Source organism: Neomonachus schauinslandi, chromosome 15 (genome assembly GCF_002201575.2).
Source record: "Neomonachus schauinslandi chromosome 15, ASM220157v2, whole genome shotgun sequence".
Classification (NCBI taxonomy): Eukaryota; Metazoa; Chordata; class Mammalia; order Carnivora; family Phocidae; genus Neomonachus; species Neomonachus schauinslandi.
Genome location: NC_058417.1, coordinates 14,262,574 through 14,278,921, shown reverse-complemented (window position 1 = coordinate 14,278,921; position 16,348 = coordinate 14,262,574). Strand labels below are relative to the sequence as shown.

Here is a 16,348-nt window from a genome sequence, read left to right as displayed (position 1 = left end):
CCTATGAAGTACTCTTGCCAAAAAGGCTGAACCTGAACCTAACCAAGTTTCTAGAGCTAACTCTCATTTACAGGAATATGAGGGACAGAAGGAAAGGTTAAACGATACCACAAGGAAACAAAGACAAATCCAGAATGTGGGAATTCTACAGGACAACTAACCAGCTTCTTTAACAAGCTTATGACATGAAGAACATTTTTAAAAGGGAAGGCAGAACTGTTCTTGATTAAAAGAAAGTTAGGAGACAAAACAATCAAACATCACATGTAGGTCTTGATTTGAACAAACCAACTCTAAGAAGACATTTGTTAGATAATGTGGGAAATGAAGTTATGGATCAGATACCAAATGATGCCACGGACAGACACGGCAATGGCACTGTGGTATATAAGAAAAAGTCTATTACTTTTCAAAAGGTGTGTACAGAAGTGAAGTATGTAGGGTTGCAATGATGCATTGTCTAGAATTTCCTTTAAAATACTTCAACCAAGGACGCCTGGGTGGTTCAGTCAGTTGAGCATCTGACTCTTGGTTTCAGCTCTGGTCATGATCTCATGAGTTGTGGGAGCAAGCCCAGTGTCAGGCTCTGTGCTCAGCAGGGAATCTTCTTGAGGATTCTCTCTCTCCCTCTCCTTCTACTCCCCCACCCCCCCACTGCTCATTCTCTCTCTCTCAAATGGATAAATCTTTAAAAAAATAAATTACTGCAACCAGGGCGCCTGCGTGGCTCAGTCAGTTAAGCGTTGGACTCTTAATCTCACCTCAGGTCTTCATCTCATGGTTGTGAGTTCAAGCCCCACATTGGGCTCCATGCTGGCCATGGAGCCTACTTAAAAATAAATAAATAGAGGGGTGCCTGGGTGGCTCAGTCGTTAAGCGTCTGCCTTCGGCTCAGGTCATGATCCCAGGGTCCTGGGATCAAGCCCCGCATCGGGCTCCCTGCTCGGCGGGAAGCCTGCTTCTCCCTCTCCCACTCCCCCTGCTTGTGTTCCTGCTCTCGCTATCTCTCTCTGTCAAATAAATAAATGAAATCTTTCTAAAAAATAAATAAATAAATAAATAGATAGATAAATAATAAAATAATAAAATAAAACAAAATACTTCAACCTGGGGTGAGGGGAACGACACATGAGGGAAAGCTGAAACAAATATGGAAAAATCTTGGTAACTGTTGAATGTGAGTGACAGGTATATGGGGGTTCATTTTATTATTTTCTCTTGTGTGTGTTTGAAATTTGTCATTATTAAATAAAACTCTTCATGTCAAACAAAACAGGTCTGCATTTGAACAGTGGGCTCCCAGTCTGTGAATTATCAGGCCTCACTGTTCACTTTGGTTAGAAACAGTAAAAAAGGCAAAAATAAACTTAACAGCTTAAAAGATTATAACAAAAACATAAGTACATAAATAACAACTACCACCACCAATATATGAGAAGTTACAATATGCCACTCAATTGTTCTTCACATGCATTACTTCATTTAGTCTATTGGTATCACCATCTGACAGATGAAGAAACTGAAGTGCATGCCTAAAGCCTCACTGCTGATAACCAATAAAACTAAGACTTGAACTGAGAAGTTCTCAAAGCCCAAGCTGTTAAACTCTGCATTATCCTTCCTCTGACATATCAGATGTTGGACAAAATTAATAAAATCTCTCAAGCTGCCAGACTCTACGAGATACACAACAGACCTGTACGCAAGCACTCATGGAAGGATCTCCCAAATCCAACAGTAATATGGGGCGGCGGCGGGGGGGAAGCAAAGACAAATAACTGTGTATGATATGCCACTAATAGTGCAAAAGAAGGGAGCGAACCAGATATACAGATATATATATACACACACACACACAAATTATACAAACATACACTCTTTTACCTATTCAAAAACATTTCTTAATTTTTTTTTTTAAAGATTTTATTTATTTATTTTGAGAGAGAGAGAATGAGAGAGAACACATGAGAGAGGATAGGGTCAGAGGACAAAGCAGACTCCCCGCCGAGCAGGGAGCCCGATGCGGGACTCGATCCAGGGACTCCAGGATCATGACCTGAGCCGAAGGCAGTCGCTTAACCAACTGAGCCACCCAGGCGCCCCAAAAACATTTCTTTAAATAAAATATTTAAAAAGGCAATCACTCCTCTGCTAAGATCTTTCCATCTCTATTCCTACCAACCTAGAAGCCAACCCCAACATTGCTGCCTATAAACTTTTCCAACTAGAACCCAGCTTTTTTTTTTTTTTTTTTTAAGATTTTATTTATTCATTTGAGACACAGAGATACAGAGAGAGAGAGAGCATGAGCAGGGGGAGAGGGAGAAGCAGGCTCCCCGCTGAGCCAGGAGCCCAATGTGGGGCTCGACCCCAGGACCCTGGGATCATGACCTGAGCTGAAGGCAGATGCTTAACCATGTGAGCCACCCAGGTGCCCCTAGAACCCAGCTTTTCAAACAAAGTCACAAAGTTTCTACACCCAGGGGGCCTCAAATTAATCCCTCATGCCCCAATTTATCATTAATTCAAAATGCTTCCCCATGACATGGACCCTTTGAGACTAATCTTTCAAAACAATAGTCAGTCCTATTACATGTCTAATCTTTCTTGAAGTTCTTCTTCCTTATTCATGTGGCTTAAGAAGTTTCTCTTTACACAGGAGAGGGAAGACATTAGTGTCACTCTAATTGTGCTACTTGGATAAACAGCAAGATATGATACCTACGTTGACTTCAGAAATTAGAGTACCACTTTTCCAATCAAGTTCTGAGTTGATAATTAGGCACGGTTTTTTCTCTTCTGATTTCCCAGGTTAATGGGCATTAGACATTTCCAATCTAAGTGCTGTGACCTATGTAAACATGCAGGAAAAGCATACCCTAAGATGTTAATAGTATTTATTGCTAGATGGTAAAAACACATTGTTTATCTGCATTTTCATATTTTTTACAATAAGGATGTGTTGGCTTTGTAAATTTTTAAAAAGACTTATTTATTTTTGCGGGGTGGGGGGAGAGGGAGGGCGCGGGGCAGGTGAGCAGAGGGAGAGGGAGAGAGAATCCCAAGCAGACCCTGTGCTGAGCACAGAGTCCCACACGGGGCTCGATCTCACGACCTTAAGATCAGAACCTGAGCTGAAACCAAGAGTCGGAAGCTTAACCGACTACGCCACCTAGGCACCCCGGCTTTGTAATTTTTTTTTTTTTTTTAAGATTTTATTTATTTATTCATGAGAGACAGAGAGAGAGAGAGAGAGAGGCAGAGGGAGAAGCAGGCTCCCAAGGAGCAGGGAGCCTGATGCAGGACTCGATCCCAGGACCCTGAGATCATGACCTGAGCCAAAGGCAGACGCTTAACCATCTGAGCCACCCAGGCGCCCGGCTTTGTAAATTTTTAAAAGCAATAAAAATATCAAAATAAAAAGAAAAGGTTTGCTCTACCTAATCGAAGCCATTGGCAATTTCCTCCAACAACCAAAACAAAAGAAACACTAGTATCTTCTGCATATTTGAGTTTGGAATGCTTAAAGCATTGTTTAAAAGAGTAGCCCTCAAATTTTAATCAACAAACTGTGGGGCAAAAAATTCAGTCAGTTTCCACCCTACCTAAATTTAATGAATGAAACAGTACTGCTTTTGTTGAATTAAAAATGCAGACATGAGAAGTAAACAATGAGAAATTCCAGATACAAATTACTTTTAGAATCCAGAAGTACATTATTTGGGCCTAGCCCACTGACCACTACCCATACATACCACAGCACCAAACTAGAAAGTGTTTCCACAGAAGGCTCAGTCTCTCTCCCACTCCACCTTTCTCACATGACCCTCCAAATTATCATAGATTTAGATACCTGCAACCCCTCGGCTGTGTCACACCTCCTCTGTCTCTGCCCATGCTGTTCCTTCCACTTGGAACACTCTCTTCTCACTTGGCCTAGTTAACTTCCAGAGAGCCTTCCAAAGTCACTCTCCTTTTCCTCACTACAACCCATACTTCCACCAGGACTACACCAAGTGTTCTCTGTGCTTCCATGGTACCCAATGCTTACCTCCCTCACGACACTTACCACAATATACTTGGTCATCATTATTTATGGATTTTGTATTTGTGAATTCAGCTACTTGCTAAAACTCGTTAATAACACCAAACTCAATACCCATGGTGCTTTTGCAGTCCTTCATGGACATACCCAGAGTGGCAAAAAATTCAAGTCGACTGATACACATGTTCCCAGCTGAGGTTCAACAAGGTAACTCTCTGCCTTCTTGTCCAAGTTCTCATACTTTAAGCAAGTGCCCTTGTCATGGTCTATTTAGAGCCATATTTTTCACATTTGTGTGCTTTTTGTTGGCGATTTCACTCTTTAAATGGCCTCCAAGCATAGTGCTGAAGTGTTCTAGTGTTCCTAAGTGCAAGAAGGCTGTGATGTGCCTTAGAGAGAAAACGTGTATCTGTTCGGGCACAAGTTATAGTGGTGTCAGCCATGAGTTCAATGTTAATGAATCAACAATATATATTAAATAAAGTGGCTATAAACAGAAACCTACATAAAACAAGGTTATGGGGCACCTGGTGGCTCAATCAGTTGAGCTTCCAACTCTTGATTCTGGCTCAGGTCATGATTTCAGGGTTGTGAGATCAAGCCTCGCTTTGGGCTCCACGATGAGCATGGAACCTGCTTAGGATTCTCTTTCTGCCTCAACCCCTGCCTCTCCTCCTCACTCTCTCTCTCTAAAAACCAACCAACCAAACAAAAAAGGTATGTACTGTTTACTTGATGAAATTCTTATAACCAGGGGCTCACAGAAACCTAAGCCTATATTTCCCTTAGAAGCAACAGTTCAGGGGCGCCTGGGTGGCTCAGTCGGTTAAGTATCTGCCTTTAGCTCAGGTCATGATCCCAGGGTCCTGGGATCGAGCCCTGCATTGGGCTCCCTGCTCAGTGGGGAGTCTGCTTCTCCCTCTCCCTCTGCCTGCCGCTCTGCCTGCTTATGCCCTCTCTCTCTTTCTCTGTCAAATAAATAAATAAAAAATCTTAAAAAAAAAGCAGCAGCAATGGTTCAGTATTCACTAATTCAGTGTCTGTGGTGACTTTCTAGCACATAACTACCACAGATGACAATAATCAACTATATACTGAAACATTCTGTTTATGTGGCCATTACTTCCACCAGATCAGAGTTTGGCAAACTAGGCCCACAGGCCAGAGGCAGGCTGCCCCCGGTCTTTGTAAATAAAGTTTTACTGGAACACAGCCATGCTCATTCATTTATGTGCTGTCTACAGCTATTTTAGCACCCCAACAGCTGAGGTAAGTAGTTGTAACAGAGACAATATGGCCTGCAAAGCCTCAAATATCGACTATCTGGCCTTTTTCAGAAAAAGCTTGCTGGCCCATGCACTAGACTCTAAGCTCTCTGAGGTAATAACAATGTTGTATTCATCTTTACAACCCTAGCACAAAGCTGGCACAATAGGACAGGTAAACTAAGCTTTAGGCTGGTTAAGTACTGGACCCAGAAGCAGCCCTCTCTCCCAAAACTCAAGAATAACTGCAGTAGGGGCGCCTGGGTGGCTCAGTCGTTAAGCGTCTGCCTTCGGCTCAGGTCATGATCCCAGGGTCAGGCTCCCTGCTCCACGGGAAGCCTGTTTCTCCCTCTCCCTCTCCCCCTGCTTGTGATCCTGCTCTCACTGTGTCTCTGTCAAATAAATAAATAAAATCTTTAAAAATAAATAAATAAATAACTGCAGTGAATTCTGGATGTAAACAAGTCCTGAAAAAAAATACTATGCAAAAAAATAAAATAAATATTGGTATGGTCTAAAAACCATTTGGTGGGTGAAATAAGAGAGATTCAAATAAGGAAAGACTCAACAATAGGTATTAGGAACTACTGAGGTACAGTCCAGTCTGAACCCCAAAACACATTTAGAAGGGTGAAGGAGAAGAAAGATTTGTCAAGAGGTTGGCCAAATATACAATGACATCTCATTACCTAAAGACATTTTCTACACATAGCACCAAACATGTTATAGGTATAGTAACCATAGTCAGTTGGGGAAAATGCTAGGAATGGTAAATCAAATCATGCCAAAATATGAGAACTCACTAAAGTTTCAGAGACAAACTTCTAACAGTGGCTCCTATTCTCATTTGCTCATTCTTCCCCAGTAGACAGATTCAAATTACATTCTATTCAAGATATAAACAGAGCAGTTTTGGGCGCCTGGGTGGCTCAGACGGTTAAGCGTCTGCCTTCAGCTCAGGTCATGATCCCAGGGTCCTGGGATCGAGTCCTGCATCGGGCTCCCTGCTCCTTGGGAGCCTGCTTCTCCCTCTGCTTCTCTCTCTCTCTGTCTCTCATGAATAAATAAATAAAATCTTTAAAAAAAAAAAAAAGATATAAACAGAGCAGTTTCATCAGAGACCCTGGCCTCTCAGTGTGAAAACTGTTTCTGATGCTATCATCTCCTTAATTAACTCACTATCTGTAAAAACTCATTTGCTAAGCGGTAACCCTTTTCTGATTTCCAAAGGGAGCTGAGGTACAGCAGAAGGCACACCCACTACATAAAGAATGCTCGCAGCCCTGGTAACATTGAATTTGAGTAGCCTAGCTAGCAGGGGTAGAGTTTAAATATGAGTCTCAATAGTTTAAAAGGATGCCACTTACAGTTGAGGTTGGCAGTCCCTCCCCAGGTAGCATGTTCAACCCAAACCACATCTCAAGGCTGAAAACCAACAACCCACAAGCTAACCTCCTGTAGCCATTCAGAGAGAGATCCAAAGCTTGTGCTTGGCAGAGAGAAAACAAACTAGTTGGGACTCTACTATCATTACTAACAACCACCTGAAGCCAAACTTTCTGCTTCTTATTTTAGGAGTTTGTGCTAGAAACTCTCTAGGAATTGTCAAAGGAGCAATTCCTGGTAAGGCTAATCACCCAAAAAAGACAACCAAAATGAACAAGCATGCACAGCAAATATATAAATTACACAGATAAAGCAAACAAATGACATATACCCTTATAATGAAATATCAATCATACTAAGAACATACCAAAAAAAGATATTCTTAGACAAGTGGAAATATAGTTAGTTCTGCTATAATCCTTGTTTCGAAAATATCTATTTGTTTCATTGTGATAAATATACTGGGGAACAATTTGAGCATAGCACAAATTTTGCATCTCCTTATACGTGATTTTGTTCATGTGATACACTGAGTGAACACAGAAAACTGCACTGGGTTGAACTGAGCTACACAGGAACAGAAAACACACACACTTTCCAAATATCTACGAGCTACCGCAGTTCACCATGTGAACTCGTTCTAAGCCACACCGATCCACATCTGGTGTTACATCTATCCATCCAATTTCAAATAACCCTCCTTCCACCACTTCACCATAACACTCAAGCTGCAATCCTCCTAAAGCCCGCTTCTAAAGTTCATTTCTTTTCCAAAATAGTATTTATGTATTTCTTAACCAAGGGACATGTATAAAATTGCACAACTGTCTTAGGTTCATATCTTTTAATAAGTCACTACGGATATTTTTGAGTGTTGTGCCCCTAACCCCATCTTGCCCAAAAGCTCTGTGGCTTTTTTTCTGTGCAATTTTACAAAGCACAGTGATTTTTTAGGACTCTGTGTGTTATAACATTATAACAGAACTGACTGTATGTCCAATTCATAACTTAGAAAAGCAAACTATAGGGGCACCTGGGTGGATGATGATTAGGCTGAAAATATAAAAACAGCTTCACAAACAGTTTAAAAAAAAAATGACCATTTTCCTCTGTATATGTCTCTAATTATTTGAAATTTCTACCAAAAACATACCCATATATTATTTGTATGATTAAAAATAATTATTAAAATTAATAAAACTAATAATTAATTTACTAATAAAATTAATAAAAATTAATAGATCTAATGACAGCCCATATGCTGAAAATGCATTCTCTGAGATGCAAATAAGAATAAAAACACAGACTTAGGGACGCCTGGGTGGCTCAGTTGGTTAAGCGTCTGCCTTCAGCTCAGGTCATGATCTCGGGGTCCTGGGAGCCAGTCCTGCATTGGGCTCCCTGCTCAGGAGGGAGCCTACTTCTCCCACTGCCCCTCTGTCCCCCTACCCCACTCGTGCTCACTCTCTCTCAAATAAAATATTAAAAAAAAAATAAATAAAAACAGACTTATAAACACATTACTTAAAAATCAATGAAATACCAAATGGAAGAGATCTATAGGATATTAGTTATAACCTTAACTCTTATGAAGGATACTCCCTAACCTTGAGGTGAAGGTCAAAGAAAGCCATAAAATGCTTTCTCAAATTGTTGCTACCCGCATTTTATTTATTTACTTAAAATATTTATTTATTTGAGAGACAGAGAGAAATACAAGAGCACAGGGGGAGGGGGAGACTCTCTGCTGAGCGTGAAGCCCGGTGTGGGCCCTGAGATCATGACCTGAGCCAAAACAAAGAGTCCACACTCAACTGCCTGAGACACCCAGGAGCCCCTGTTGCTTTCATTTTAGAGACAGACAGTGGAGCTAACCCAATAGAACAATTTCTCTCTTATTCAAATAGGCTTCCCATTTGGGGCTGCAATATCCAAACTGGGAGAGTGCAGCAAGTGAGAGAGTCTACCATAGAGGCAACTCCTCTGAAGCACCCCATGGCAAACCATGGCACATGGCAAATTGGAAGTTTCATTTATAAGTAATGACTACTTCCAAGTCATGCAGAAAACAGCTAAAGACTAAAAAGGATAAAGGAAGAGAAGTGGAAATTTTATTTTTTTTTAAAGATTTTATTTATTTATTTTAAAGAGAGAGAGTCGGGGGCAGAGCACAGGGAGTGGGACAAGCAGACTCGTGGTGCGCACAGAGCCCGATGCGGGGCTTGATCCCACAACCCTGAGATCATGGCCTGAGCAGAAACCAGGAGTTAGGCAATCAACCGAATGAGCTGCCCAGGTGCCCCAGAGAAATGGAAATTTTAAATTAAACCCCAAGGAAGTCCTCCTATCCCACCACCTTCGATTCATTCTTAGCAGACAACCATGTCTCCAACTTCAAAAAGAAAAAAGAAAACATCAAAAAGGCCCTCCCTCATCTTCCTCCTACAATTCCCACCAACTTACCTGACCCCCTATTACCTGTTCCTTTCCCTCAAGCATAAGAAAGAGGGATCTCTCACCCTCATTCAGGCTAATCCGTAAACTTGTGCTCCAGATTCCTCTCCCTTCCAATCCTCTGCAAGGACCTCTCCCTGCCCGCCATCTATCTCCTTTCTCTCTTAGATCTTCAACCTACTTCTCATTGTTTTTTTCTCGAGTGACTGAATCAACTCTCATGACTTCAATTCCATCTATAAGAGGATGCCTTCAAATATCTTCATCTCTAATCCAGAATGCTCTCCCCAGCTTCAGATAAGATAGCCTTTAAATCTCTCTTCAATGTCCTATAGAAATTCTAACATGTCTAAACTAAACTCCTCATTTTTCTCCTAAAACCAATTCTACCTCTATTCCCTATCTCAAGGAATAGACCAGCATTCATTCAGTTTCCAACCCAGAAACACCTAGGTAGATGTTACTTTTGATTTCCTCTTGTCCTTCAGCTCCCCCTGTCCACTCAAGTCCTTTGGATTCTACCTCATTAATATACCTCATATTTGTTCACTTCTCCCCATCTCCAAAGCCATTTCCTGGTTCAGGTCCTCCCCACATCATACTTGGATTATTGTAGTACCCCTCCTACTCTTCCTATTTCTAGTCTTACCCTTCTCCAAACTTTTCACAAAGCAGCCAGAGTTATATTTCTAAAATGTGTATCTGACAAGTTACTTCCTTATTTAAAGCATTCAATAGTTCCCTACTACCTTCAGGATAAAGGTCAAATTATTTACTGCGTGACCCTTCAAGATGTGGTCCCAGGTCACCCCACCATCCACTCCACTAGGAATTTTACTCTCAAAGGACAATGAACCAGCCATTTGCAGTTTTCCTACTATGCTCTCTCTCCTACTAGCTTCACAAAATCCCTACAGAATCCTAAAGCATCATATTGGTGACTCTAAACCCAAAGCAGCAAAAAATTCTCATCTACACTAAGTAGATCTTCCTTTAGAAAAACTAGTTTTACTAAATTCTACAGTGCCACATAGTGGTGAGAGAGGGAAGCATATAATAAAGATGAAGTGAAGCTGGAGGAGAAAGAGGAGGACGTCAGAAAGCCTGAAGTGATTTACCTTCCCCGGGATTCATGGGAAATGTCTGTGCAGTGCCTCTCAGTTGCATGTACTGGGGCATCCACTTTTACTTAGCTAGTCTTGATCATTATATCACCCTCAGGAACTTACATCACTTGGGCTCAGGCTGCCCAGCCCATTCTCCTGCTCAGAATCCTTCCCAGATTCAGTGCCCTGGGAGGACCGGGGATGTGATGGATGGATCCAGATCTCTAAGCGAGTGGTGTCATCTCCAACATGCCGGAAAGTAGACTTCTTTCCTTTCCGCCACTGGTCAGGGCTCAGTTCCAATTCCTCGTGTTGCTTTTTTTCCATCTGCTCTGCCTGTACAACATACAAACACATAAGCTCAGACTCTCCTGGGAGTCAACTAATAAAAAGAGGCACTCACCTCATCTTGAGTTTGTTGCCCAGGGGCTATAAAAAATAAAGATTTTTCTATAGTCCCTAAGTAGCAAAGTATTATCTGCTTTGTCTCATAGAAGTTATTAATTCCATAATCTAGATGCACACCCGAAGGCCCTGGAGAACTCTCCTAACGATGAGTTTGGTTCTGCAAAGGGGCTGACTGACTTACCAGCACAGCCCAATGGGACCCCCTGAGGGCATTATAAGGCATTCCTCTGAGGACACGGAAACACTAAGAGAAACACATTCTTTTAGGAAGGAATGAGTCTGCCTGCATCCCCACTCACCTTTCGTTTGGTCTCCTCAAACAAGCTCATGAGACTCTCCTTGGCAGTCAGGATAGGGTTGCTGGCAGCTAAACTGCGCATATAGTAATAGACAGCATCAAGCTTCCTCCTCTGCAGAAAGAGGCCAGAGACATCAAGTCAACCAGTTCTCTTCCTGACTCCAGCCTGAGTCAGCTGACCTAGAAAACCTTACTATCTCTCCCAGGCTATAAGGAATTCCAATAAGAAAATCAGAATGCTATCCATGGGATGAACCACGGCAATTACGTCAAGGATCTCTCCTGGCACAGGACTCTGACTTACATGTGGAGGTACTCTAAGAGCCAAGTACTCACAAGAGGGAGAAAAGAATAAAGAGCCTCATCAAATATAAAATCCAATTTTGTTTTTAGAGAAAGAAAATGTTCAACTCACTAGTTATTAGCTAAAAAAAATTATAAATAACAATAGCAATATCAATGATTAAGCACAGTGAGACAAGTGACCATCACTTCATAGATTTTACTCCTAAACCTAAGAACACTGCCCCATAAGCATTATTAGTCCCATTTCAAAGATGAAGAAAGGGGAGCCCAGGAAGATTGTTGTCCAACAACATAACTTGTCCATCAAGGCCTCCAAGACAAATCCTGGGTATGCCAGTATATAAACCTAGGTCTGTCTGGCTCCTGAGTTCAGGTTTGCCCTATACCACACTGATTCTGCACAGAAAGGGAACTATAAACTATTATCCAATGAATTCAGCAAATAAACACTTCAAGTTTGTTTCACAACCAATTAATAAGGAAAAGAAGTAAAAGAAAGGGAGAAGATCAGAAAGGAGAAAAAAAACACTGAAACAAAGGGGGCAAGAATGTCAAAAAGCCTTTCTCCAACTTCATATATATTTTTTCCTTTTTTTCTATCTGTCTCAAAATGCATTTAGAACACTAACTTCTCTCTCACCCCTGTAACTCATTCTTCAAAACTTAAATCTTAAAAACAACAACAACAACAAAAAACCTCGCATCTTCTATTCAGCTAGCATGGTTAAAGGTACACATTCTAAGGTCAACTGCCTGAGTTTGAATTAGGTCCTGCCACTTATTAGGTAGATATTTATTAGAAGATATTTATACATATATGGCTCCTAAAATGAATAAAATTCATATAACACATACAGTTTAACAGATTATCTGATATACTGTTACAGTCAGTTAAATGGGGGCTACTTTTTTCTTTCTTATTTTTTAAGATTTTATTTTTAAGTAATCTCTACTACACCGCCTTGGGGCTCAAACTCATAACCCTGAGATCAACAATCACACACTCTACTGACTGAGCCAGACAGGCACCCCTAATGGGGGCTATTTTTAATATTATCCCAATCTGTACTGATCTCAGCCTATACCACTCACTTGATTTTAGATTGTGTTTTGTCGATTCTACAATGATTTTTTCATATTTTAACATTTCTGAAATCAAGATAGAACTTACAATCAATATCTACCATTATGTCCTATTTATAATTCACATATTCTTTCTTAATGGTCCAGAAAATAATGGCACATCTAATCAATTGCATCAAATTTCATGACGTCTAATTTCTATCACTGTCTACACACCTCACTTGTCTTCTCAACACATTTTCAGAGCAGAAAACATATCACATATTCATCACTCACAGCACCTAGCAAAGCACTGTGCACAAACATGTTCTCACTGAATTCTTGAGATTCACTGAATGACTGACTGGAGGAAACAGAAAATTAAGAAAGTGATATTAAAAGACAACTAGGATAAAAGGGAGACAGAAAAAGAGGGACAGAGGAAAAGAGCTTGAAAGGACCACTAATTTAGGTCAGAGGTCTATGAAAGAAAAATATACCAATTTAATCAGAATGGCAAAAAGCCACAGAGGGAATTCAGTGAAGTTGTAAGATATTATGATCAATGCTCAAAAATCAGTTATATTTCTATATATTAGTAATAAACAATCTTTAAAAGAAATTAAGAAAATAATTCATTTACAACAGCATCAAAAAGAATAACATACTTAGGAATAAGTTTAACCAAGGAAGTGTAAAACTTATATACTGAAAATTATAAAACACGTCTGAAAGAAACTAAAGAAGACCTAAATAAATCAAAAACATCTGTGTAAATATTCCCCAAAGCAACTACACAGTCAATGTAATTCTTATGAAAATCCCAGTGACTCTTTTTGCAGAAATGAAAAAGCTGATCCTAAAATCCATATGGAATTACAAGAAACCCCAAACAGCCAAACTCATCTTAAAAAAGAAGAACAAAGGTGGAAAACTCATATATCCTGGTTTCAAAATTTACCACAAAGCTATAGTAATTAAAACAATGAGGTGCTGGCATAAGGGTAGACATATGGATCCATGGACGAGAACTGAGAGTCCAGAAATAAATCCAGGCACCAACTGAGTTACAACAAGGATCCCAAGACTAGTCAATGGGGAAAGAACAGCCTCTTCAACAAATGGTACTAGAACTGGATATCCACATGCAAAAGAATTAAGCTGGGCCCATATTTCACACCATTTACTTAATGAAAAATGGGCCAAAGATCTAAATATAAAAACTATAAAAACTCTTAGAAGAGGGGCACCTGGGCAGCTAAGTCGGTTAAATGTCCAATTCTTGGTTTCCGCTCAGGTCATGATCTCATGGGTCGTGAGATCAAGCCCTGCATCAGGCTCTGTGCTCAGCAGGGAGTTGGCTTGAAGATTCTCTCCCTCTGTCCTCTCAAATTATAAATAAATAAATCTTTCTTTTTAAGATTTTATTTATTTATTTGACAGAGAGAGACAGTGCACAAGCAGGGGGATCAGCAGGCAGAGGGAGAAGCAGGCTCCCCGCTGAGCAAGGAGACCGATGTGGGACTCGATCCTAGGACCCTGGGACCCAAGCTAAAGGCAGAGTCTTAAAAAGATTTTTGTACACTCACATTCATGGCAGCATTATTCACAATGGCCAAAAGGTGGAAGTGTGCACTGACAGATGAAGTGATAAACAAAATATGGTATATACATATAACTGAGTGCTATTCAGCCTTAAAGAGGAAATTCTGACACAAGCTGTAACATGGATGGACCTTTAGGATATCATGCTAAGTGAAATAAGCCAGTCACAAAAAGAAATACTGTATGATTCCACTTATATTAAGTACCTAAAGTAGACAAATTCAGAGACAGAAAGTAGAAGGGTGGTTGTCAGTGGCTGGAGGGAGGGGAAAATGGGGAGTTGCTTAATTAATGGGTATAAAGTTTCAGTTTTGCAAGATGAAGAGAGTTCTGGAGGTTAGTTGCAAAACAATGTAAATGTAAAATGGGTAAGATGGTAAATTTCATCTTATGTATATTTTACAAATAAATTTTTTAATTTTTTTAATATAAGACAAAATAGGCAAAGGATTTATATAGACATTTCTCCAAATGGCCTATAATGCAGCTCAACATCATTAGTTGTTAGGGAAATGCAAATCAAAACCACAATGAGATACTACTTCAAAGTCAATAGATTTGTAGATAACAACAAAATGATTCTAAAGTTTATCTGGAAAGGCAAAAGATCCAGAATAGCCTACACAATACTGACAAAGAAGAACATGGTCGGAAGACCGAACTACCCAACTTCATGACTTACCATTAAGCTACTATAGTGGTACTGGCCAAAGAACAGACAAACAGATCAATGGAATGAAATAGAGAGCCCAGAAATAGACCCAGACAAATACAGCCAGCTGATCTTTGACAAAGGAGGAAAGACAATTCGATGGAGAAAGGATGATCTTTTCAACGAATGGTGTTGAAACAACTGGACATCGACATGCAAAACAATGAATCTATGCCACAGACCTTATGCCTTTCTAGATCGCAGACCTAAATGTAAGATGTAAAACTATACTCCTAGAAGATAACACAGGAGAAAATCTAGATAACCTTGGGTTTGGTGAGGAGTTCTTAGGTATTACACCAAAAGCAAAATCCACAAAAGAAAAAGTTGGTAAGTTGGATTTCATTAAAATTAAAAACTTTTGTTCTGTGCTAAGAAAATGAAAAGATAAGCCACATACAGAGAAAATATTCACAAAACACATATCTAATAAAGGACTGATATTCAAAATATACACTTAAAACTCAACAATAAAAAAACAACCCAATTTAAAGATGGGCAAAAGATCAAAACAGACACCTCACCAAAGAAGAAACACAAATGGCAAATAAGCACATGAAAGGATGCTCCACGTCATATGTTATTAGGGAAATGCAAGTTAAAATGAGATAACACTACACATCTATTATAGAATGACCAAAATCCAGAACACTGACAACACTAAATGCTGATGAGGATGCAGAGCAACAGGAACTCTCATCCACTGCCTGAAGGAATGCAAAATGGCACAGCCACTTTGGAAGACAGTCTGGCAATTTCTTCCAAACTACATACACTCTTACCATACAATCCAGCAATCACACTACTTGGTATTTATCTAAATGAGATGACAATTTATGTCCACACAAGACCTGCACGCAAACATTTACAGCATTTTTATTTATAATTGCCAAAACTTGAAAACAACCAAGATGTCCTTCAATAGGGGAATGAATAAACAAACTGTGGTACATCCATACAATGGAATATTACTCAACAATAAAAAGAGCTGTCACATCACAAAAGTAATGCTAAATGCATATTACTAAGTGAAACAAGCTAATCTGAAAAGGCTACATACTGTATGGTTTCCAACTATGACATTCAGGAAAAGGCAAAACTATAGACAGTAAAAATTAAGATTACTAGAGGTTCAGAGGAGTGAGGAGGGATGAATAGGTGGAGGTGGAGCACAGGGTATTTTTAGGACAGTGAAACTACTCTGCATGATACTGTAATGATGAATACATGTCATTACAGATTTGTTCAAATCCACAGACTGTACAAAAGTGAACCCTAATGTAAACTAGGAACTTTAGTTAGTGATAATGTATCAATACTGGCTCACCAATAATAAACAAATGTATTACACTAATGCAAGATGTTAATGACAGGGAAAATTGACTGGGAGAGGAGTTGAGGGAGTATATGGGAACTCTCTGTACTTTCTGCTTAATTTTTCTGCAAACTTAAAACTGACAAGGAATGAAGGAAGGAAGGAAGGAAGGAAAGAAAGAAAAGAAAGAGCGAGGAAGGAAGGAAGGAAGGAAGGAAGGAAGGAAGGAAGGAAAGAAGGAAAGAAGAAAAAAACACTAAAGAAAAAAATGTCCCCAAGTGGGGGGAAAAAACCCACAGTGCGGGTGGGTCATAATCAAAGAAATGAAAATGTTGGTGAGAACATGGAGGAACTAGAACCCTTGTACACTGCTGGTGGGAATGTAA

At 39.9% G+C, this 16,348-nt stretch overlaps 1 protein-coding gene across 1 annotated transcript in view; it reads right to left on the bottom strand.

The window, feature by feature from the left end:
- Positions 1 to 16,348, bottom strand: part of SMG6 (SMG6 nonsense mediated mRNA decay factor) — a 233,067-nt gene that overhangs the window by 205,720 nt on the left and 10,999 nt on the right. The window contains exons 7-8 of the mRNA XM_021704528.2: positions 10,964 to 11,074; positions 10,380 to 10,592 (exon numbers count right to left, since the gene is read on the bottom strand). Of these exons, the coding sequence (XP_021560203.1) occupies positions 10,380 to 10,592; positions 10,964 to 11,074 (324 nt within the window). The remainder of the gene's footprint in view (positions 1 to 10,379; positions 10,593 to 10,963; positions 11,075 to 16,348) is intronic.